At 46.9% G+C, this 22,975-nt stretch overlaps 1 protein-coding gene across 5 annotated transcripts in view; it reads left to right on the top strand.

Annotated features, from left to right (window-relative positions):
* Positions 1-22,975, top strand: part of SYN3 (synapsin III) — a 545,948-nt gene that overhangs the window by 47,910 nt on the left and 475,063 nt on the right. For 4 of the 5 annotated variants that reach the window (XM_063663289.1, XM_063663290.1, XM_054469878.2 and 1 more), the window contains exon 2: positions 3,516-3,987. In XM_063663289.1, the coding sequence (XP_063519359.1) occupies positions 3,677-3,987 (311 nt within the window). In that variant the 5' untranslated portion in view covers positions 3,516-3,676. The remainder of the gene's footprint in view (positions 1-3,515; positions 3,988-22,975) is intronic. The other variant, XM_054469879.2, reaches the window with a different exon arrangement.

Raw genomic sequence — 22,975 nt, 5'->3', positions numbered from 1 at the left:
TGAAAATGAACCTCATACCCTACTTCATACCACTCAAAAATCAAGTTTAGATGGATCTCCGACCTCAATAGAAAAGCTAGAACTAAAAAGCTTCTACAAGATACTATAGGACGGTATGATTGTGATCTTGGGGTTGGCAGAGATTTTTTTTTTTTTTTTTTTTTGAGACAGAGTTTCACTCCTGTTGCCCAGGCTGAAGTGCAATGGTGCGATCCTGGCTCACTGCAACCTCTGCCTCCCGGGTTCGAGTGATTCTCCTGCCTCAGCCTCCCGAGTAGCTGGGATTACAGGCATACACCACCATGCCCAGCTAATTTTGTATTTTTAGTAGAGACAGGGTTTCTCCATGTTGGTCAGGCTCGTCTCGAACTCCAGACCTCAGGTGATCTGCCCACCTTGACCTCCCAAAGTGCTGGGATTACAGGCGTGAGCTACCACGTCCAGCCTGGCAGAGATTTTTAAGAACAGACACAGAAACACTAATCATAAATGAAAAATTTGATAAATTAGGTTTCATAAAAATAAAAGTTTTTGTTTATCAAAACATCTGCAGATATGTATAATAGACTTTATATATGTATTATATTTATATTATGTACATATATAAGTATATGTGTGTGTGTGTGTGTGTTTAGATACATATATATGAAAGGATATGTGAAGTATTCCCAGTACCCAAAATACAGAAGTGTGGTCTCATCCTATAGTATAATTTTTTTTTCTTATTGGGATGCTTTTATCTCAAATAAACAATTCACTTTTTTAAGAGTTGTTTTATTCTGCCATACTTCTGCTCATGAAGGAAACGAAGCAGCCAGCCACAGAATGGTAGAAAATGTTTACAATGTACGTATCTGAGAAAGGACTTGTATCTAGAATGTATAAAGAACTCCTACAAATCAAAAATAAAAAGATAAACAACCCACCTTTTAGAAATGGGCCAAAGATTTGAATAGATACTCCCCAAAAGTAGATATGTCACTGGCCAGTAAACCCATGAAACTTGTTCAATCTCATTAAATATCAGACAAAATAAATTTAAAACACAGGAAGACACTATGCTACACCCACTAGAATGGGTAAGATGAAAAAGATGACAACCAAATGTGAGAGAGGATGTGGAGGAACGGGAACTCTCAAATGTAGTGTGCAAAATCAAACAACCACTATGGGAAACTTTTTGTCAGTTTCTTATTAAGTTAGACATACACTTACCCCATGACCCAACAAATTAACTCCTAGGTATTTTCCCAAAGAAAAGATCTACTTCTCAATCTATCCATCCATTCATTCATCATCTATCTATCTCCACAAAAAGACTTGAATAAAAATTTCTTGCAGCAATTTATGCATTATTTCTGAAAACTGCAAACATTTCAAATTTTATTTTTCTTTTCTCTTTTTTTTTTTTTTTTTTGAGATAAAGTCTTACCCCGTCACCCAGACTGGAGTGCAGTGGCTTGATCTTGGCTCACTGCAACCTCCACCTGCTGGGTTCAAGCAATTCTCATGCCTCAGCCTCCCCAGTAGCTGGGCGTACAGGCACACACCACCACACCCAGCTTTTTAAAAAAGATTATTTTTATTTTTAGTAGAGAGAGAGTTTTGCCTTGTTGGCCAGGCTGGTCTCAAACTCCTGGCTTCAAGTGATCTGCCCACCTCAGCTTCCCAAAGTTCTGGGATTAGAGGTGTGAGCCACCATGCCTGACCTCAAATTTTCATCAACAGGAGAATGGAGTAGCAATTTGTGGTTTATCCATCCAGTAGAATGATATTCAGTGATTTTAAAAATAGAATGAGTGCTATACAACGTATTGCATCTCAAAACCATTGAGGGAAGCAGTTATTTAAAAAGCATAATACATTTGATTACATTTATATGAAGTTCAAGAACAGGTAAAATCAATAAATGGTGACATGCATCAGAAGAGTATTTGCCTATTAGGAGATGTGGAGGGACCAGAAGGGGTACAAAAGAACTTTCTGAGGTGTAGAAATATAATAAATATTATACCAGTATATACATTTATCAAAACTCAAAGAAGTGTATACCTAAGAACTGTGCATTTCAATCTTAAGTAAATTTCACTGCAATAAAAATACTGGCTGGGCACAGTGGCTCACGCCTGTGATCCCAGCACTTTGGGAGGCCAAAGCAGGCAGATCACTTGAGGCCAGGAGTTTGAGACCAGCATGGCCAACATGGTGAAACCTCATCTCTACTAAAAATACAATAATTAGCTGGGCGTGGTGGTGGGTGCATGTAATCCCAGCTACTTGGGAGGCTGAGGCAGGAGAATCACTTGAATCTGGGAGGTAGAGAGAGGTTGCAGTGAGCCAAGATCGTGCCACTGCACTCCAGCCTGGGTGATGAAGTGAGACCCTGTTTCAAAAAAAAAATTGTATATAATAATCTTTAACAAAAAATATAAAATCTAATTCCGTAGTTTAAATAGTCATTGTTCTCAATGGGATGTTTTGATCTCAAATGAACAGTGTGGGTTTTTTTAACTTATGTTACTCTGTTTAGAAAAGCAATAGATGTATATATTATCTGCCTGTGCTGACATAACAAAATACCATAGGCTGCGTGGGTTAAACAACAGATACTTATTTCTCACAGTTCTGGGGGCTGGGAAGTCCAAGGTCAGGGTGTCAGCTCTGCCTAGTTCTGGTGAGGGCTTTCTCCTGGTTTGCAGATGGCTGCCTTTTACCTTTGCTTTCACACAGTGCAGGGAAAGCAAGCTCTCTGGCATCCTTTCTTATAAGGGCTGTACTTCTATCGCGTGGGCCACACCCTAATGACCCCACTAACCATAATTACCTCCCAAAGGGCTCATTTCCAAAGCATCACATTCAGCATTATCTTCAACATATAAATTTGGTTTGGTGGGGGACATGCCGGTCCATAGTAATAAGCATTCTAGAAAATTAGAAAAATATAAGTAAGTAGAAAGAAAAAGAAAAAAAGGCATGTACTTGCATTACCAAAATATAATCACTGTTAACACTTTGATTTCTTTTATTTCCAAAGTTTTGTTCTTTCAACTTGTACATTTGTAGTCGTTTGGTTCCTATAATTTTGAATCATTATCTTTTAAATTTATCATTAGAACATGAAATTGTTTCTGTTACCAAAATCCCTTCTTCAGGACACCTTTAAAAATAGCCACAAAAGGTTCATTGAGTAACTGTGCTGTAGTTGATTTATTCATTAAACTGTGGTTGAATGTTGAGATACTTCCCCGTATTTTGCTAGTGTAAATAACCTGTGATTAACATATTTGTGCATGAAGCTTTTTCTGTAACTTAGAATCTTTCTTTGCGATATAATTCCAGAAAATGGAAATTGTAGGTTAAAAAGCTATCCTCTTAATACATGTTGCCAAATTCCTTTCCAGAAGGATGTCCTGATTTACATTGCCACCTGCAGTGGGGCAGGAAAGCGCTGTATCTGTTTGCTCTTAAGCGGGTGGAGGTTGTTTCCACTTATGTATTTGTTGGCTTATTTCCAGCAGGTAAATAAAGGCAGCTAAAGCTGACTGCTGGTTGCGCAAAATCCCCCGGCTCTTCTGGCTGAAGTCCTACCACTCCCTGTACCTGGCAGCAGCCTGTCTTCTGGGCCTCACCTACACACGTCCGGGTAGGAACCAGTCATCTCCATCCATCCACAGCCATGAATTTCCTCCGGCGACGTCTCTCTGACAGCAGCTTCGTGGCCAACCTGCCTAATGGCTATATGACGGACCTGCAACGCCCAGATAGCTCCACCAGCTCACCTGCTTCCCCAGCCATGGAGAGGAGGCACCCCCAGCCCCTGGCTGCCTCCTTCTCCTCTCCAGGATCCAGCCTTTTTAGCTCCCTCTCCAGTGCCATGAAGCAGGCCCCTCAGGCCACCTCAGGACTGATGGAGCCTCCAGGTCCCTCCACGCCCATTGTTCAAAGACCCAGGATCCTGTTGGTGATCGATGATGCCCATACAGACTGGTAAGCAGGAATTTGCAAGTGCTACCACCTTCTGGGGCAAGAGAGGAATGGGGATTATCTCATCTCCTGGGGAAATAGAAGGGGAGAGCTATGAGAGGCTCAGGTGCTATCAGAGCCTGGCTGGAGAGAAGGAAACTAACATGTACCAAGTGGCTGCTGCATGCTAGGCCCACAATACCTACTTAGTGCCACATTCTCTTCTAAGGGCTTTATATTTACAGGTCCACAGTCCCTCACCTGCAAATCCCAAATCCAACACACTCTGGAAACTAGAAAATGTTTTGTGATTCTTTGGTAGCAAAGCCTAATCTGCAGGAAAGTGAGGCTATAATTATACTAAGTGTGTTTGTTCATATGATTTGCTGCAAGCATCTGAATGTGTTTGATATGGAGTATAGTTCAGAGCCTGCTGGAAGTGTTATATAAAATATTGTATATTCACCATATTACCTTCCTAAAAATGGAAAACTTTTAATATCTGAAATATGTCTGGCGGTACTTGCCAGATTAACCTGTCAGCCTCAGCCACCCTCCTTCCATAAAATGAGCTTATTATGAGGATAAAAGAAAGCAATACAAGTCCACAGTCCTTATCCCAAACCCTTGGGATCAGAGTGCCTGAGTGTGCATCTCAGCTCTTACAGGTACTGACAGTCTGGCTCCAGAGCCTGTCTTCTGAACACCAAAGGTGGGCAGAAATGACCACTGCCAGCCTCTTCTCAGGCAGTGCCCCCTACCTGGTAAGTTCCTCAGTGGCAGAGACCTGACACCTGTGTCAAGATCACTGTAGCAGTCATTCACCAGGTAGTTTACTGAGCACTGATTTGGTGCCAGGCATAGCTGAGTTGCACGGATATAGTAGGGAACAGACTCCTGCTTATGTGGAGCTGCGTTTGGAGAATAAGTCTCTATCCCACCTGTTTGGTACTCAGAGGTTTATTTAAATGTTTTCAGTCTAGCTGGAGACATAGAAATTGCAGTTCAGGGAGTGAGCCCAACTATGGAGATGGAAGCGTTGCATCCAGAGCAGAGGAATACATGGATGGGAACCAGAAAAGTCTGACGGTGGACTCATACATGGCTTTTGGGGATGGAGAACAGGGTTGCATGTGCATGTTTCCAAAGGCGGCCACATAGTAGGTGTATCAGTCTGTTCTCACACTGCCTGAAGAACTGCCCGAGACTGGGTAATTTATAAAGGAGAGAGGTTTAATTGACTCACAGTTCCACGTGGCTGGGGAGGCTTCAGGAAACTTACAATCATGGCGGAAGGCACCTCTTCATAGGGTGGCAGGAGAGAGAATGAATGAGTGCCAAGCGAAGCCCCTTATAAAACCATCAGCTCTTGTGAGAACTCACTACCATGAGAACACCAACGTGGGGGTAACCACCCCCAGGATTCAAATTACCTCCCTCTGGGTCCTTCCCATGACACATGAGGATTATGGGAACTACAAATCAAGATGAAATTTGGGTGGGTACACAGCCAAACCATATCATTCCACCCCTGGCCCCTCCCAAATCTCACATTTCAAAACACAATCATGGCTTCCCAACAGTTCCCCAAAGTCTTATTCCAGCATTAACCCAAAAGTCCAAGTTCAAAGTCTCACCTGAGACAAGGCAAATCCCTTCCTCTTAGAAGCCTGTAAAATCATAAGCAAGTTAGTTACTTCCTAGATCCAATGGTGGTATAGGCATTGGGTAAATACACGCATTCCAAATAGGAGAAATTGGCCAAATCAATGGAGCTACAGGCCCCATGCAAATCTGAAATCTAGTGAGGCAGTAGTTAAAGCTCTGAAATAATCTCCTTTGACTCCATGTCTTACGTCCAGGTAACTCTGATCCAATGAGGCAGTAATTAAATCCTAAAGCTCTGAAATAATCTCCTTTGACTCCATGTCTCACATCCAGGTAATGCTGATGCAAGAGGTGGGCTCCCATGACCTTGGATAGCTCCATCCCTATAGTTTTGCAGGGCACAGCTTCCCCTCCCAGCTGCTTTCACAGGCTGGTGTTGTGTGTCTTTTCCAGGCTCACAGTGTGAACTGTCAGTGGATCTACCGTTCTGGGGTCTGGAAGACAGTGGCCCTCTTCTCACAGCTCCACTAGGCAGTGCCACAGTAGGGACTCTGTGTGGGGGCTCCAACCCCACATTTCCCATCCCCACTGCCCTAGCAGAAGTTCTCCATGAGGGCCCCACCCCTGCAGCAAACTTCTGCCTGGACACCCAAGTGTTTCCATACATCCTCTGAAATCTAGGCAGAGGTTCCCAAACCGGAATACTTCTGTGCATCTGCAGGGCCAGCACCACGTGGAAGCTGCCAAGGCTTGGGGCTTGCACCCTCTGAAGCAACAGCCTCAGCTGTACCTTGGTCTCTTTTAGCCGCAGCTGAAGTGGCTGGGACACAGGCACCAAGTCCTGATACTGCACACAGGAGGGAGGGCCCTGGACCCAGCCCCTGAAACCATTCTTCCCTCCTAGCCCTCCTGGCATGTGATTGGAGGGGCTGCCCCCAAGGTCTCTGACATGCCCTAGAGACATTTTCCCCATTGTCTTGGTAATAAACATTCAGCTCCTTGTTACTTATGCAAATTTTTGCAGTAGGCTTGAATTTCTCCCCAGCAAATGGATTTTTCTTTTCTATCACATTGTCAGGCTGCAAATTTTTCAAACTTTTATGCTCTGCTTCCTCTTGAATGCTTTGCTGCTTAGAAATTTCTTCTGCCAGATACCCTAAATCATCTCTCTCAGGTTCAAAGTTCCACAGATCTCTAGGGCAGGGGCAAAATACCGCCAGTCTCTTTGCATAGCAAGAATGACCTTTACTCCAGTTCCCAAAAAGTTTTTGATCTCCATCTGAGACCACCTCAACCTGGACTTCATTATCCATATCACTATCAAAACCATTCAACAACTCTCTAGGAAGTTTCAAACTTTCCCACGTCTTCTTGTCTTCTGAGCCCTCCAAGCCTCTAGGAAGTTCGAAACTTTCCCATATTTTACTGTCTTCTTCTGAGCCCTCCAAACTGTTCCAACTTCTGCCTGTCATCCAGTTACAAAGTCACTTACACATTTTTGGGTATCTTTACAGAAGCATACCACTCTCTGGGGTACCAATTTACTGTATTAGTCCATTCTCACACTGCTATAAATAACTACCTGAGACTGGGTAATTTATAAAGGAAAATGGGTTTAATTGACTCACAGTTCCACATGGCTGGGGAGGCCTCAGGAAACTTACAATCACGGCAGAAGCCACCTCTTCACAGGGCAGCAGGAGAGAGATGAATGAGTGCCAAGTGAAGGGGGAAGCACCTTATAAAACCATCAGCTCTTGTGAGAACTCGCTACCACAAGAGCAGCAGCATGGGGTAACTGCCCCCATGATTCAATTACTTCCCACTGAGTCCCTCCCACAACACATAGAGATTATGGGAACTACAGTTTAAGATAAGATTTGGGTGGGTACACAGTCAAACCGTATCAGTAGGCACCAAGTAACTATGTATTAACTGAATAAATGAATGCATCCCATTCATTAAATGTGCCAGATGTGCCATTAGTCCAATGTGCATGTATATATGCACATTCACTCCTTGAGACATTAACTTAGTTTGGGAATGATTAAATCTATGCTTTGCTATTTATAGTTTTTTTTGTTTTGTTTTGTTTTGTTTTGAGATGGAGTCTCGCTCTCTTGCCCAGGCTGGAGTGCAGTGGCACGATCTCAGCTTACTGCAACCTCCACCTCCCAGGTTCAAGTGATTCTCCTGCCTCAGCCTCCCGAGTAGCTGGGACTACAGGCAGGCGCCACCATGCCCGGGTAATTTTTTTTGCATTTTTAGTAGAGATGGGGTTTCACCATGTTAGCCAGGAGGGTCTCGATCTCCTGACCTCATGATCCGCCCACCTCGGCCTCCCAAAATGCTGGGATTACAGGCGTGAGCCACCGCACCCGGTGCTATTTATAGTTTTTAATGCATATTCTATATAAAGTCAACATTAAAGTATGTTCAGCAGATTCAGACATCAGTCTCCACTTTACTGCTTCCTGCTCAGAAATTGCCTCTTCTTAACCAGAGTGGTCATGTGAATCACCTGTCTTCCGATCCAGTGTGAATCATCTTAGGTGTTGCTGCTTGCTTAAGGGTATTTATCATGAAACTTTGTCTCTGCTTATGTGTTTATGTAAAGCATCACTATTAGGCTCTGAGCTTAGGGCTTGATGTCTGCCGGGGTGTTTCTTTTAGGCCCTCTGCCCTGAACAATGCCCATCTGCCTGGTAGTCAAAATGCCTGCATGGCCCTTGAAGTTTTCTCTCTCTTTTCACCCCAACATTTGACCTTGATTTTGAGTGTTCTCTGCTGGCTGTGTTATCCTTGGCTTAGCTGTTTGTCACGGAAGTTACATTTTTGCGTGGAGGTTGAGCTTAATAAATGGCAGTATGGTGTGATGTTAAGAATACAGACATCAGAGCTAGGCTATCTGGGTTCAAATTCCATCTCTACCCTGAAGTGACTAATGACCTTTGTGAATTACTGCACCTAAATGGGAATAATGATAGTACCTATGTCATAGAGTTAATTTTATGTAAGTAGTGTTAAGATCTGAGTTAGTATACCAGTGCATGGGATGTGCCTGGTAGACAGTAAGTACTGCATAAGTGTGTATTATTATTGCTGACTATTGTGATCCTTCCTGTGCAACATTAATCATCTTAACAGTAGCCCCTTGTAGGCATGCCTGTTTAATTTCTTCATGCCAAATATACAGGGCACTCTGGATTAGGATTTATCCCATTGTGCTATTTATTTAACCCATTGGTCTATTGGTCACTCTTCCCTGTAGGTCCTGGGTGATAAAGTTGGGTCTTATTAATCTCTGTCCCTCCAGTGTCCATGTGGTATACAGTAGGGTAGGGGAACAGTGAATGAGGTTGAAATGCAATGAGTGGCCTCAGACATAACGTTTAAATTTTGAATTTGATGTTCAGTCTCTCTATTCCACAGGAAGGACCAGTGTGTGAATTTTAGGCTGTGTGCAAGGGTGGGGACACAGCTTTGGCCAGAGGAGTTTTTCCCGATATATTTCAATCATTCGTCCTATGCCCACACTTTAATTAGGACTTGACAGTCTTTGTTTATGGTGTTCTTGCCCCTCAGTGGGTGAAAAAGGGGAGAAGTAAGAAACTAAGACTCATTAACTCATCTGGCAGTTGGCCCTGCGATTATTAGATGTTTGTGACAGAGACTTCCTACTGCCAACGTATCAGCTTCTCCTACAGAACTCCATCCTAGATTCTTCACGAACTTCCTAACCTCTCTGAATCTCAATACCTTCCCGGCTTTCTCCAAATTGATGCTGACTGCCTTAGAGTCTCGGTCCTGTCCTGAAGAATCCCGGAAAAATGCCTGTCCCCTGCCACCAGGAGCGGCCAGCAGGTGGCGGGGCAGCCCCACAATGCCTGGGCAGTTCTGCAGAGTCTTGTGCCTCTGGGCCAGCCCCCTCCCCAGCCCCTCCTGCACTGTGTGAGCTGTCTCCCAGGGGAGGAAGTGGTTAAAGGGAAGAAGCCCGCTCACAGGGCCCCCTTCTTTCCCCTTTCAGATGATAATGAAGGGGAGAGGAGCTGCAGCCTGGACAGACAGTGAACCCACCCCTACCCCAACAGGGACTATGATGCTGCCCCTTTTCTACCCTTCTCAGCCCTTCTCAGGAAGACAGACATTTCTCTGTCTTCCCATTCCTGGTCCAGGGCCTTCCAGTAGAATCAGGTTTTGTTGTAGACAGGTGGGGGAATTGCAGGATACCACTCTCCCCTGCCTGATGTGTCCAGCTTGTAGACTCTGAGCCAGCCTGGGTCTCCTGAGGACGATCCAAAACCTGGCCAGTGACCTGGAGAAAGACCTTTCATCTTCAGGAGAAATAGAGGGTCCCAAAGCCGTCTTTGCTGGGAGAACTCATGGCCAGGCATTTAAAGATACTCTCTCCTGTTGGAGGTGCCTGAGGAGACCAGCCTGGCTAGGCAAGGATGTAAGGCCTGGCTCCGGGTAGGTCTGAACTAAAGGTGATGCTCTCCTCTGGGATGGTGGGGGACAATCAGCAGTTTGTTTGTTTGTTTGTTTGTTTGTTTTTAAATGAGATGGGGTTTCACTGTGTTGCCTAGGCTTGTCTTGAACTCCTGGGCTGAAGCGATCCTCCCATGTTTGTTTGTTTGTTTTTAAATGAGATGGGGTTTCACCGTGTTGCGTAGGCTTGTCTTGAACTCCTGGGCTGAAGCGATCCTCCCACTTTGGCTTCCCAAAGTGCTGAGATTACAGGTGTGAGCCACCATGCCCGGCCTGATCTGTAGGTTTTGAGAACCACAAGGGAAAGGAGAATTATAATTAATTGATATCAAACTCAGTTCTCTTCAGCCCCACTGCCACTCCACTGCTTATCTTGCCTAGAATTTTCCAGCAGCTTCACTGGTCTGAAACCTCCCATCTTGAGTTCACCTCCTGGTTACCTTCCATGGGACTACCCAAGGGCCATCTTTCTGAAACACACATCTGACCAGTTTCACTTTGCTCCTGCCTGCCCCCTCCCCATGCATCTCATTTTATTAATATAATCCTGTGGTGGGGGAATCGTTGCCCTCAAAGTCATAAGCATGCCTGCCCTGCCCTCCCTCTAGTTCTGCCTCCAGCTCTGCTTCCTGTGCTGTTATTGTTTGTTTTTGTTTTGTTTTGTTTTTGTTTTTTAGAGACAGAGTCTCATTGTGTTGCCTAGGCTGGAGTGCAATGGCGCAATCTCGGCTCACTGCAACCTCCGCCTCCGGGGTTCAAGCAATTCTCATGCCCCAGCCTCCTGGGGGTCTGGGATTACAGGCACGCGCCACCACGCCCAGCTAATTTTTGTATTTTTAGTAGAGACAGGGTTTCATCATGTTGGCCAGGTTGATCTCGAACTCCTGACCTCAAGTGATCTGCCTGCCTTGGCCTCCCAGAGTGCTGGGATTATAGGCGTGAGCCACCGTGACTGGCCCTGTCCTGTTTATTCTGCAGGAAGAGTAAGCAGCTTGTAGTTCTCAAGCACACCTTTTCGCCTTAGTACATTCTGTTCTCTTTACCTGGAATACTCTTCCCTATCTTGTACACCTGGCCAGTTTCCATTCATGTTTGAAATCCTGCTCAGGTGTCCCCTCTTCTGAGAAGTCTTCTCTGACACACCCCACCCTGCAGTGTTAATATCGACCTCCCTCGTGTAACTTAAAACATGATTCATTGTGCTGTAGGCGCACATACCACACTGTATCTATATTATGATCATCTCTTCTGCAAGAACAAGGCCTGTCTCTTACTCTTCCTAATGTCCCTGGAGCTCAACACACGTAACTGTTCAGTTAGCATATGTCATTGCCCTACCTTAGTCCAAGCAGGATAACTTGTACTGTGTGTAATGGAGTCTGAAGCTCACCTCACCTTAGGGATCAGGAACACAACACACGGTGGAGGAGTTCCTATTTTTATTCACTTCTGTATAAAATCTTGGCTCTTTACTTACCGGGATGCCAGAGTCACTGTAAGGCTGCTATTTGAAATTGTTTTTAAAAAGGGGGGTGTAGGGACCTTTTTTTTTTTTTTTTTTTCACTATTCCTATAGAATGGACCAGAATCCCAGGTTTGATTTTCAAAATCAAAACCTTTAACATGACCCAAAAAATAAAAAAGACAGGTGGAGTTGGTGTACCTCCCTGCCCTCAGTTTATCCTACAAGGGTCTCTGGAGCCTGGATAGAATGGGGAGGAGGGCTGTTGGGGGAGCGGTGAATAGAAGCTGTTCCTGCCCAGCTCACTGCGGTCCTCCCTGGGTGGCCTCTGGAGCCCTGGCTCTCCTGTCCTCTTACTCTGCTGGTAGCCTTTTTCTCAGAAAATCTGCCATTCCATTTCCACAATGATCTATTGTTAATCTTCGCTTTTATTGCCCACCCTTCCCAATGGTTTCTTTTTTCTTTTATTTGTTGGGTAAGAAATGAAAAGGGCGTTCTTGGTTTGAAACCCTCTGAAACCCTCCTCAGCTACCACCCATCTGGTGGAGAGAATATCAGACTACACCTTCCTACCAAACAAGGATTAATGACACTCATTGGTAAGCACCTTGTGCATTTCTAGATTTTCCAAGAGTTATTACGCTGTATGATCATCACCTGTGTGCCCTCCACCACTACCTGCCCACCCACTTCTACGTGGTGTCTATATTTGCCCATGCCTAGAACAGGGCAGATAATAGGTACGTAGGAAATGCCTGTTGACTGAATGAGGAATTTGGGAGGTGGTGCATTATTGGCAATGACAAGGTTGAGGGTGTGACAGTCAAGCTGAGGAATGACATTGGTGGCATTCTTTTTTTTTTTTTTTTTTTTTTTGAGATGGAGTCTCGCTCTGTCACCCAGGCTGGAGTGCAGTGGTGCAATCTCAGCTCACTGCAAGCTCCGTCTCCCGGGTTCACGCCATTCTCCTGCCTCAGCCTCCCGAGTAGCTGGGACTACAGGCGCCCACCAACATGCCCGGCTAATTTTTGTATCTTTTAGTAGAGACGGGGTTTCACCGTGTTAGCCAGGATGGTCTTGATCTCCTGACCTTGTGATCTGCCCGCCTCGGCCTCCCAACATGCTGGGATTACAGGCGTGAGCCACCGCGCCCGGCCGGTGGCATTCTTAAAATTCTCTTTTTCCCTCTCACCTTGACTCAATCCAGCTGAAAATCACATTGGCTGTTGTGGGAGTATTTACACTGTGGAGATTGGCAAATGCTAGAAAGCAGTGCTTTTTGTTCCCCCATCCAGAGAACTGGTTGTTAAGCATTTGCCGATGAGCAGGAGTTGACTGTCAGCTCATTTAAAGGTGAGGGGGGCAGAGTGTAGAGAAACCATGCACCTGCTCAAGGAGACAGAAGGCGGGCTGGGCTGGGACTTGAACTGGGCTCATGTTGTAAAAGGAATTTCTGATGGTGCCACCCTCCTGCTGACCACTGCTACTGCTTCAGTGTGTGGCACAAGATAGATGCTGAAGAGTGGTGGTCAAATGACCGAACAAGCACATGAATGACAGAGATCTTTGAGGATGGGGTCGTGTCTGCATCATCGTCTTTTGGCAAGCATCTGTGCACTTCCCCTGACCAGGGGTTCAATGGCTTTCATAGATTCTCTAATTTAGCCCTCCCAATAACTGTATGGGGCACCAGTACTATTCTCATTGTATACGTAAGGAAGACTGAGGCTCTGAGTCCAAAATCAAAGCAAATGCTAGTGACATCTGGGATCTGGCTCAGGCCCATCCAAAGGGCTAGCCTGGGCACCGCAGTTCTTATGCCACTCCCCGATCTCTCCCAGCTGAAGCTCAGCCCCTCCTCTACTGCTCCTGAGGGCGTTGACCTTGGGGAGCAGGACCCTGGGGCCTCACACCCCGGCACACACCGAGCGTCTGAGAGCAGTGTGAGGCAACGGGTGGCAGCACTTCATGTTACAGTGCACAGCCAAGCACAGGATTCCGGTGACCTCACCCTCAGAGGAAGACGCCCCACCTCGAGCCAGGCGGCCCTGCCCTGCTGGAGCCCTCCGGGCAGCCAGAGCATTAAGGGTGCCCAGGGAAAAGGGAATTCCTTTAGCCATACACGTACTTACAAGTTCAGGTTTGCAAATTGGACCTTCTACAGAAATTGTCCTTGGATGTGCATAGAATATTTTCCTCTTTTTAAAGCACCAAGGGATCTCAGGCAAGATCTTTTCTGTTCTTTCCCGTATGTTTAGATATTAAAGATGTGATTTCCTAACACATGTCAGACATGATTCCCGAGAGTTAAATGGGAAAGAAGATAATACTCAAGAGAACTCTAGGCTGACAGGTGGTAGCATGGGCTTGAAGTCCCAGCTCTGCCACTCACTAGCTCTGTGGTCTTGGCCAAGATACCGTACCTTTCGGCACCTCAGTTTCTGTGTCTGTAAAGTGGGATCACAATGCCACCACCTTCCCTATACCACTAACTTCACAGGGATGTTATGAGTGTCCAGTGAGAGTGCCGAGTTCCTCTCCTCCACAGCTGTTTTTCAGTGTAGGTGCTTAGTTTTTCAATGTAGATATGAGTGACTTTGTTTGGTCCTATCCATATTGGACCAACTCTGACTCAAGGTCAGAGTTTATGCCTTTCCTATGCAACCACTGACCCTCAGAGCCTAGCACAGTGCCTGGCTAGGATAGATGGACAGGAGGCTGGGATAGATGGATGACTTAAGGAATGAATGGATACTCTTGCCAAAGTCTGTTACCATTATTAAGGGTAAGTTCAGGATTGAGGATGCACTGGAAGAGAGTCTTAGAAAATATTCAGTTGCCCTGGAATTCAGGGACAGTACCTGATACTTACGTGTTATTTCCAAGGCTTCCCCTCCTCCTTCTGGTGCAGCTGGTAACTCAGAGGCCAGTGTTTTCTTCAGGGGAAAAAAAAAGGCCAGATGCGGTGGCTTACGCCTGTAATCTCAGCACTTTGGGAGGCAGATCACAAGGTCAGGAGATTGAGACCATCCTGGCCAGCATGGTGAAACCCCAGCTCTATCAGTTATAATACAAAATTAACTGAGCGTGGTGGCACATGCCTGTAATCCCAGCTACTCGGGAGGCTGAGGCAGGAGAATCACTTGAACCAGGGAGTTGGAGGTTGCAGTGAGCCGAGATAGTGCCACAACACTCCAGCCTGGTGGCAGAGGGAGACTCCATCTCAGGAAAAAAAAAAAAAAAAGCAGCTTCAGGCTGCTTTGACCAAAGGCATGAGGACTGCAGGGCATCTTGGCCTGTCCTTGTAAGGACTGCATTGGGCTTGATCAGCCCTGTGGTGATCAGGACATGCTGCGTCCACCTGTGCCACCTGGAGGAAGGATGGGGGGTGAATTCAGAGCTGGCACAACCAGCAGTGGCTTGGGGTAGGGTTGTCAGATTTAGCAAATAAAAATACAAGACACCCAGTTAATACTTAGATAGACAATGAATGAGTCTAAGTATATCCCATGCCATATTTGGGAGAGACTTATATTACAAAATGATGTATTGTTCTTTGGAAATTTGGATTGGATGGAAAATTTGGATGTCCTGGATTTTATCTGGCCTCTCTGCTTATGGAGGGCAGCAACAAGAGACGCTGCTGGCTCTGCTACCATGGGGCCAGTGAGAGGTTGGCCTTAGAGCTTCCTTGTTTTCTGGCTGGGAAGAGCCAAACCAGATCCCCCTATTGACCCCATTCTCAGAGAGCAGCTTTCCTTGCCTGTGAGGAGGACTGTCCGCCACCAGCAGGGAGGGAGGGAGCAAAGCTGAGGGGACAGTCCAGAGCCAGACGGCCTGGGTACTGTGGGCTCTGGTCCCTGTTTTCCTTCTCAGTTATGTGACCTTGGGCAAATCCAACCTCCGAACCTCACATTCCTCAGCAGGAAGGCAGGGTCATGGAATATCTTCCTGGAAGGGTAACTGGAAAGATTAGAGATAATGACATGGGTGGAGCTGGTACACGGCTTAGGCTGTCCTGAGAGGCCCTGAAATGGTAACTGTTATTAACAATTAATTGCAATTACTAATTGCTGGTGAATATAATCGTTGTGGAAGCCAGGGGGAAGGAAGCCACTTGGCCTGCCTCTCAGCTCAGCTGGATGTCCTGGAGGGCTGTCTTCCAGAAGCCCTAGAGGAGGATGTCGAGATCCTGGCGGGCTGGCAGTCTCTCCGCTGTGAGGATGAGGTGCTGACTCCAAGTCAGTCCCCTCCTCCTAAAGTTGGTTGAGAGGCTTAGAGTGGAGACACACAACTCTCTGTTGAAGACACTTGGCTCTGAAGAACAAAATCCTTGTGCCTCTCTCCACAGCTTCCCCTACCCCTAAGGCTCTCCTTGAACAAGGGCAGGCCCTGCCTGTTTGTGTGGGGAAATGAAGGGGTTTCTGGGATGGCTGGAGGGGCTGGGGGTGGAGATAGGAAGGGAGTTTTGTCACTTTCTGCTTGCTTCATTCCATGACTCAAACACACCACCCAACACCACCTGGAGGGGCTCTGGACTTCATTCCTCTCCCTCTGGGCACCCACGCCGCACCCCCTGCCCCTCCCTACCCCCTCGCCGTCCTGGCCCTGGTGTGTGGGGGAGGGAGGGGTCCTGGGCATTCCTCAGCAGCCTACCCCGTCGCCTGGAGACGGCTCCGTTTTCCCAGGCCCGGCCCCTTTTATCAGGGAGACAATGTGCACACAGTGAGGGCCTTGTGCGGCACCCAAGCCCCGAGCCCTTTGACTTGAGGAATTTTTCAAGTGCTGACCCCTCTCCGTGAGGTCTACAAGCCGTCCAATCCAGCGGCCCGGTGCCCCTGCTGCTTCCTACCCAGCTCTTTCGGGGAGGAGGGGGGAACAGTGAAGAGTTGTTACCCCCGCCCTAGTGGAGTCTTAGGGGAGAGCTTCACCCTCGGAAACAGGAGCTAGAAAATCTGGGGGAAATGGCTTTGAGCAGAAGAGAGTATGGGGAGAAATCTGATGGGTGTTATTTCTTCCTAAATTTCTCTCTTCTTGGCTGCCTTTCTAAAGAACTCTGCAGATGCTGTGGGGTCTTGAGGCTGGTGCTCAGGGATCACCTTCTTCTCTGGCCTCTGTTTCTCCTGTGTGGAACAGTGAGGTTGGACTAGGAGCATGGCCCCCAAAAGACTTCCCATCACAATGACATTCAGATTCCCAGGCGCCATCTACACCCTCTGTGTTGGATATAGTTCTTTGCATGAAAAAGAAATAGACTTTGGGCCGGGCATGGTGGCTCACGCCTGTAATCCCAACACTTTGGGAGGCCAAGGCGGGTGAATCACAAAGTCAGGAGTTCGAGACCACCCTGGCCAATATGGTGAAACCCCATCTCTACTACAAATACAAAAATTAGCAGGGCGTGGTGGCGGGACGCTGTAGTCCCAGCTACTCGGGAAAAGAATCACTTGAACCCAGGAGGTGGAGTTTGCAGTGAGCCGAGATCGCGCCACTGCAATCCAGCCTGGGCGACAGAGCAAGACTCCGTCTCAAAACAAAACAAAACAAAACAAACAAACAAAACAGATTTATTGAAAATGCATGGGGAAGCTTGCAGAAGCAAAGGAAAATAGGGAGACCTGAGTGTCAGAAAGATGGGGCTGTTGGGTCCCTGGATCCCTGGGCCCCTCCACAGATCTAGGTGGCAGGAACAGTCTCAGGATACATCAGCTTGAGTGTCAGCAAGATGGGGCCATTGGGTCCCTGGATCCCCGGGCCCCTCTACAGATCTAGGTGGCAGGAACAGTCTCCGGATAAATCAGCTCCTGCCTGCTTTCATCCTTGTTTCTCTCTGTTCAAAAATCAAATTCCTGGGGAAGAACAAGCCCGGCTTGTTCCACTCCTTGCTCTGCGGCCACTTTGGGACAGTCCCACCAGGACTGCACAAAAAGAAGGCTTGCTTCCATCAATGCGAATGCAAATAGAGCTGCTGTTACCAGAAGAAAGCAGAATGGATACCGGACAGGCCACACTGAGACGTCCCCCTGCAATGATGGAATCAGAATATCTAGACTGGAGCTCAGGAGATGAATTTTTTTATTTATTTTTATTTTTATTTTTATTTTTATTTTTTGAGATGGAGTCTCACTCTGTCACCCAGGCTGGAGTGCAATAGAGTGATGTCGCCTCACTGCAACGTCCGCCTCCCAGGTTCAAACAATTCTCCTGTCTCAGCCTCCCCAGTAGCTGGGACTACAGGCACACATCACCACGCCTAGCTAATTTTTGTATTTTTAGTAGAGATGGGGTTCCTATTGGTCAGGCTGGTCTTGAACTCCTGACCTCAGGTGATCCAACCACCTTGGCTTCCCAAAGTGCTGGGATTACAGGCGTGAGCCACCACGCCTGGCCGAGATGAATTTTTTAAGTGATGTAAAGCCAAGTTTAGAAACCCCCCAAGCTAGAGGACTTGTTTCATGAGGCTCCCACCTGGTAGAACTGGAACCAATGGGGGAAAACAAAGAGGGAGACATATTTCTGCTCAATATACAGAAAATTCATCTAATTGGCAAAGTCATCCAGAGACTGAGTGGGCTGCCTGGTAAGGGAATGAGCTCCCCTCACGTGCAGGTGTTTAGACACAGCTGGGCTACCCATTTGGGAAAAATAATGGGGCTTAGACCATGAAAGGGTCAGGCTGCAAGCCTTTAAAAAGGAGGCTCGGCCCTGAAGCCTTTTGTTTCCTCTCTGATGTCTTCTCTATCATTTCTCATGCCCTTGCCTTGGGCAAACTCTGAGGAGTTTCAGCGTTTCACTTGTGAGTCGTGTTTTATCCTCCACAACCTGGTTTTCTGGCCCAGGCCCTCCAAGTGACCTTTTTTCCAAAGAGTCCTTCGGATGCACGGGTCTTCTTGAGCAATAGCTACTCCTGGGGTGGAGTAGATTTCTGCCTGAGTTACAGCCTTGCCCTGGGGGAGGCAGGGCTCTGGGCAGATGCCAGCCTCATTACAGAACGTCTAGGAAGCCCTGGGGCCTGTGGAGGCCTGCCTGGGACGTGCGTCTTCGACAGGAGAGAGGCCATCTGTGGTGGCAGGAGAAGGGATGGTGCTTCATTTCCATTTTCTTGACTTCCTGCCCTGGGTTTGCAGAAGGGACAGGAGTGCGGGTTTCCTGAAGATTTGCACTGAGCTAATTGCCATCTTCAGAATAGGCTTAGGGAAATTAGGGGTTGTCTGTGCAGCTGCTCAGAGGGGACAAATCAGTCAGTGAGTGAAGGGGCAGGTGGTAGGAAAAAGCACAGGCATAGAGAAATATTTCCCTGCTATAAGGAAAACAGCAGCATAGGCTCTGTGATAGATGATATCTGCCACTTGGCTTCGGCTGCAGAGAGATGACAGGGAGCACCGGGAACTGTGTTGGGCGTGAGAACCGATGCCTCCTCTGAGGCAGCAGCTGCAGGCCCTGCAGCCAGTTTTTACCATGTGGGAATAAGGGCCTGGTGTTGTCGAGTTATTGATTTTCAAGAAAAGTCAGAAATCTGAATTTTTATATGAATGTTCTATTATTATTATTATTATTATTATTATTATTATTTTATTTTTATTTTTATTTTTTTTGAGATGGAGTCTCACTCTGTTACCCAGGCTGGAGTGCAGTGGTGCAAGCTTGGCTCACTGCAACCTCCGCCTCCCGAGTTCAAGCTGTTCTCCTGCCTCAGCTTCCCTGGTAGTGTGCACCACCATGCCTGGCTAATTTTTTTTTTTTTTTTTTTTTTGAGACAGAGCCTCACTCTGTCACCTAAGCTGGAGTGCAGTGGCACTATCTCAGCTCACTGCAACCTCCGCCTCCTTGGTTCAAGCAATTCTCCTGCCTCAGCCTCCTGAGTAGCTGGGACTACAGGCACCACGTCCAGCTAATATTTTTTGTGTTTTTTTAGTAGAGACAAGGTTTCACTATGTTGGCCAGGATGGACTTGATCTCTTGACCTTGTGATCTGCCCGCCTTGGTCCCCCAAAGTGCTGGGATTACAGGTGTGAGCCACTGCACCCGGCCAATTTTTTTTGTATTTTTAGTAGAGATGGGGTTTCGCTATGTTGGTCAGGCTGGTTTTGAACTCCCCACCTCAAGTGATCCGCCCACCTCAGCCTCCCAAAGTACTGGGATCACAGGAGTGAGTCACCTTGCCAGCGAATGTTCTATTTTAAAAGTATACAATTTAAGTGCAACAAAACAAGACTGTGGATTCTATGAGGTCTACTAGTTGGCAACTTCTGATAAAGAAGACAGGAGTCAGAGTAACTATTTGGTCTAGTTCCTCTTCTGGGACTATCTCCTGGCTAGACAGTAAAAACCAGGATGGCAAGGGGGCTGTTTTGTTCAGTGCAATTTCAAGGGCCTATCTAGCACAGTGCTGAGAATATAGTATGTCCTAGATGGATGGATATGTGGATGGATGGGCGAATGTGTGGATGGATGGGTAGATGGGTGGGTAGGTGGGCGGATGGATGGATGGATGGATGGATGGATGGAATGGATGGATGGATGGATGGATGGATGGGTGGATGGATGCATGGATGGATGAATATGTGGATGGATGGGTGGATGGATGGATGGATGGATTCATGGATGGATTCATGGATGGATTCATGGATGGGTAGTTGGGTGGATGAATGGATAATAAATGCTCTTAGCCTCTCTTTTGGTGCTCTGCACTTTTCACCTTGACAGGCTCCACATTCCCTTGCCAAACAAGACACACAATATCCCCGTGATCCCCTTATCCTCCTTATGCCATCAAAAACCCTTTTCTGGAATGATCAGATGTTAGTCACTTGCACCTTGGTATGAATTACTTTTTAGTATATTACCTTTCCTGTGGGGATTTCCCCAGTTGGGCCCTTAGTAGATGCTCAATAAGTGTTTGATGAAGGCATGATGTAGCCTTCCAGACGTTAACCCTTTCTGTGGTATGAAGAGTGTGAACTTGCAGACATCTGTAGGAATGAGGGTGACATAGTGCTGTGTCTTTAGAGAGGAGAGAGGTAGAGACTGGGAGATGACATTCTAGCCTGTCCTCTGCAGTCACAGGGAGTGGGTGTTTGATGACTTTTTTATTTTTTTTTTGAAGATGGAGTCTCACTTTGTCATCCAGGCTGGAGTGCAATGGCTTGATCTTGGCTCACTGCAACCTCCGCCTCCTGGGTTCATGTGTTTTTCCTGCCTCAGCCTCCCAAGTAGCTGGGATTATAGGCGCATGCCACCATGCCCGGCTAATTTTTGTATTTTTAGTAGACACAGGGTTTCACCATGTTGGCCAGGCTGGTCTTGAACTCCTGACCTCAGGTGATCCACCTGCCTCGGCCTCCCAAAGTGCTGGGATTACAGGCGTAAGCCACCGTGCCTGGCCCTGATGACTTTATTTACCCTAAAGGCCTATGCTGGAGAGGAAGGGAGCTCCCAGGGATTAGACAGGGAAGGTCTCCATCATGCTCGACACCAAGCAGGGTTTCATTTAGAGCAAGGCAGATGCTGCCATCTACCTCCTCTTGGAGCGAGAAAATGACCTGTCATGTTCTCAGGGACATACCCAGCTGACCTCTACCCTCCACCCATCATGTTGATGCACAAGAGGGAAAGGGATGAACATTAGTTAAACACCTGCCATGTGTCAGGGGTATCATTCATGGGGTCCTTACAGCAGATGTAGTAATGTCCTTATTTTTACAGTTAAGGAAACCAAGGTTCAGGAAGGTTGACACTGGCCTGAGGCAGCACTGGAAATAAATAGCTGAAAGGGACCTGGGCTTGTCTCCAAGGCTAGTGGTGCTCACGCACTTCCTTACCTGGGGAGATCAAGTTCTACCCCTGCAGCCCACCGGGGAGCAGCTCACTTGCTAGCACATTCTTGGCAGGTTACAGAGGCCCTTAAATCTGTGTCTTCATATAATCCTGTTGACAACCCTGTGAGTAGAGCTTCTTATCCCCATCTACGGAAGAGGAAGCAGACGCTGGTCCAAAATCAGGCGGCAGGTGCCAGAGCTGCCCACTCAAACCCAGGTCTTCTGCTCTGTGCCTGTTGTACATTAAAGGACACACCCAGGAACATTCATCTCTCTCCTGGGTGCCCCCAGGGCGTACCTACTTCCTTTGCCCTTGTCCGTGTCCTTTCGGCAGACACACACATCCAGATCCTGCTGCACTCATCTTTGCAGCCCTGGCAAAGACTGGTACCAAACATTGGATAGATGGACGGACGGTGACCTCAGGAAGGTGACCCCTGACCTTCAGACTGAGTTGGCTGCTTTTTCTGTGGGCTGAGGAGAATATTTGTGTGAATGCTCTGTGTGGTCATTTTCTATTTTTGTGTCTGTCCCTCCCGTTAGGTAGTAAGCCCCCTGAGACCAAGAGCTAGCTATGTTGTCTTTGCGCTTGTTTCCTCAAAGCCTGCACAGGACTCTGGTACATAGTAGGTGGTCTATCTGTGTATGTTCAGTGTCTTTGAAAGAAGCCTTTTCTACCAACTGAAGTCCAATTTCCCCTGCACCCCGCATCTTATCCTCGATCGCATTGGTTGTGCATTTTATTCATAGTACTCTTCTTTTTATCTATTTATTATTATTATTATTATTATTATTATTATTATTTTGAGACAGTTTTGCTCTGTTGCCAGACTGGAGTGCAGTGGGGAGATCTTGGCTCACTGCAACATCCACTACCCAGTTTCAAGCAATTCTTCTGCCTCAGCCTCCCAAGTAGCTGGGATTACAGGCATGCACCACCAAGCCTGGCTAATTTTTGTATTTTTAGTAGAGATGGGATTTCACCATGTTGGCCAGGATGGTCTCGATCTCTTGACCTCGTGATCCGCCCGCCTCGGCCTCCCAAAGTGTTGGGATTACAGGCATGAGCCACTGTTCCCAGCCTCAGTGTCTTTCAAAGAAGCCTTTTCTACCAACTGAAGTCCAATCTCCCCTGCACCCCACATCTTCTCCTCAATTCCATTGGTCGTGCATTTTATTCATAGTACTCATTCTTTTTGTCTGTTTATTTATTTATTTTTTTGTCTTTTCAATAAGCATGTAAGCTCTCCAAGAACAAGGACTACATCTGCCGCTGTATCTGCTATATCTACTCCTATGCCTGGTGTGGTGCCTAGTCCACATAAGGCTAAATAAATAGTGATTGAATGAGGGAGTGAATAAGTGATGTGAATTGTGATCAGATCCTGCCCACAAAAATCTCCTTCTCTGTTGTTCTCAGAGGCAAAAGGTGGGGATCATTTGTCACATCCTGTGGCTCAGGGCCCTGTTATGTCTCAGTTTTTTTTGCCTCCGCAGATCCCCATACAGGTATAGGGAGTGTCATCACTCTTAGAGCATTCCTTCCCTTCCTAGTTCTTTGGACCTTGCTAATTGCATGGAGGACTGAGAGGCTGCACCATCGTTTGGGGTTGAAGGCGGGGTTCCTCCATCTGGC

This window comes from Pongo pygmaeus, chromosome 23 (genome assembly GCF_028885625.2).
Source record: "Pongo pygmaeus isolate AG05252 chromosome 23, NHGRI_mPonPyg2-v2.0_pri, whole genome shotgun sequence".
Classification (NCBI taxonomy): Eukaryota; Metazoa; Chordata; class Mammalia; order Primates; family Hominidae; genus Pongo; species Pongo pygmaeus.
Note: the sequence above shows the minus strand (reverse complement) of the source record. Positions and strands in the feature narration are given on the sequence as shown.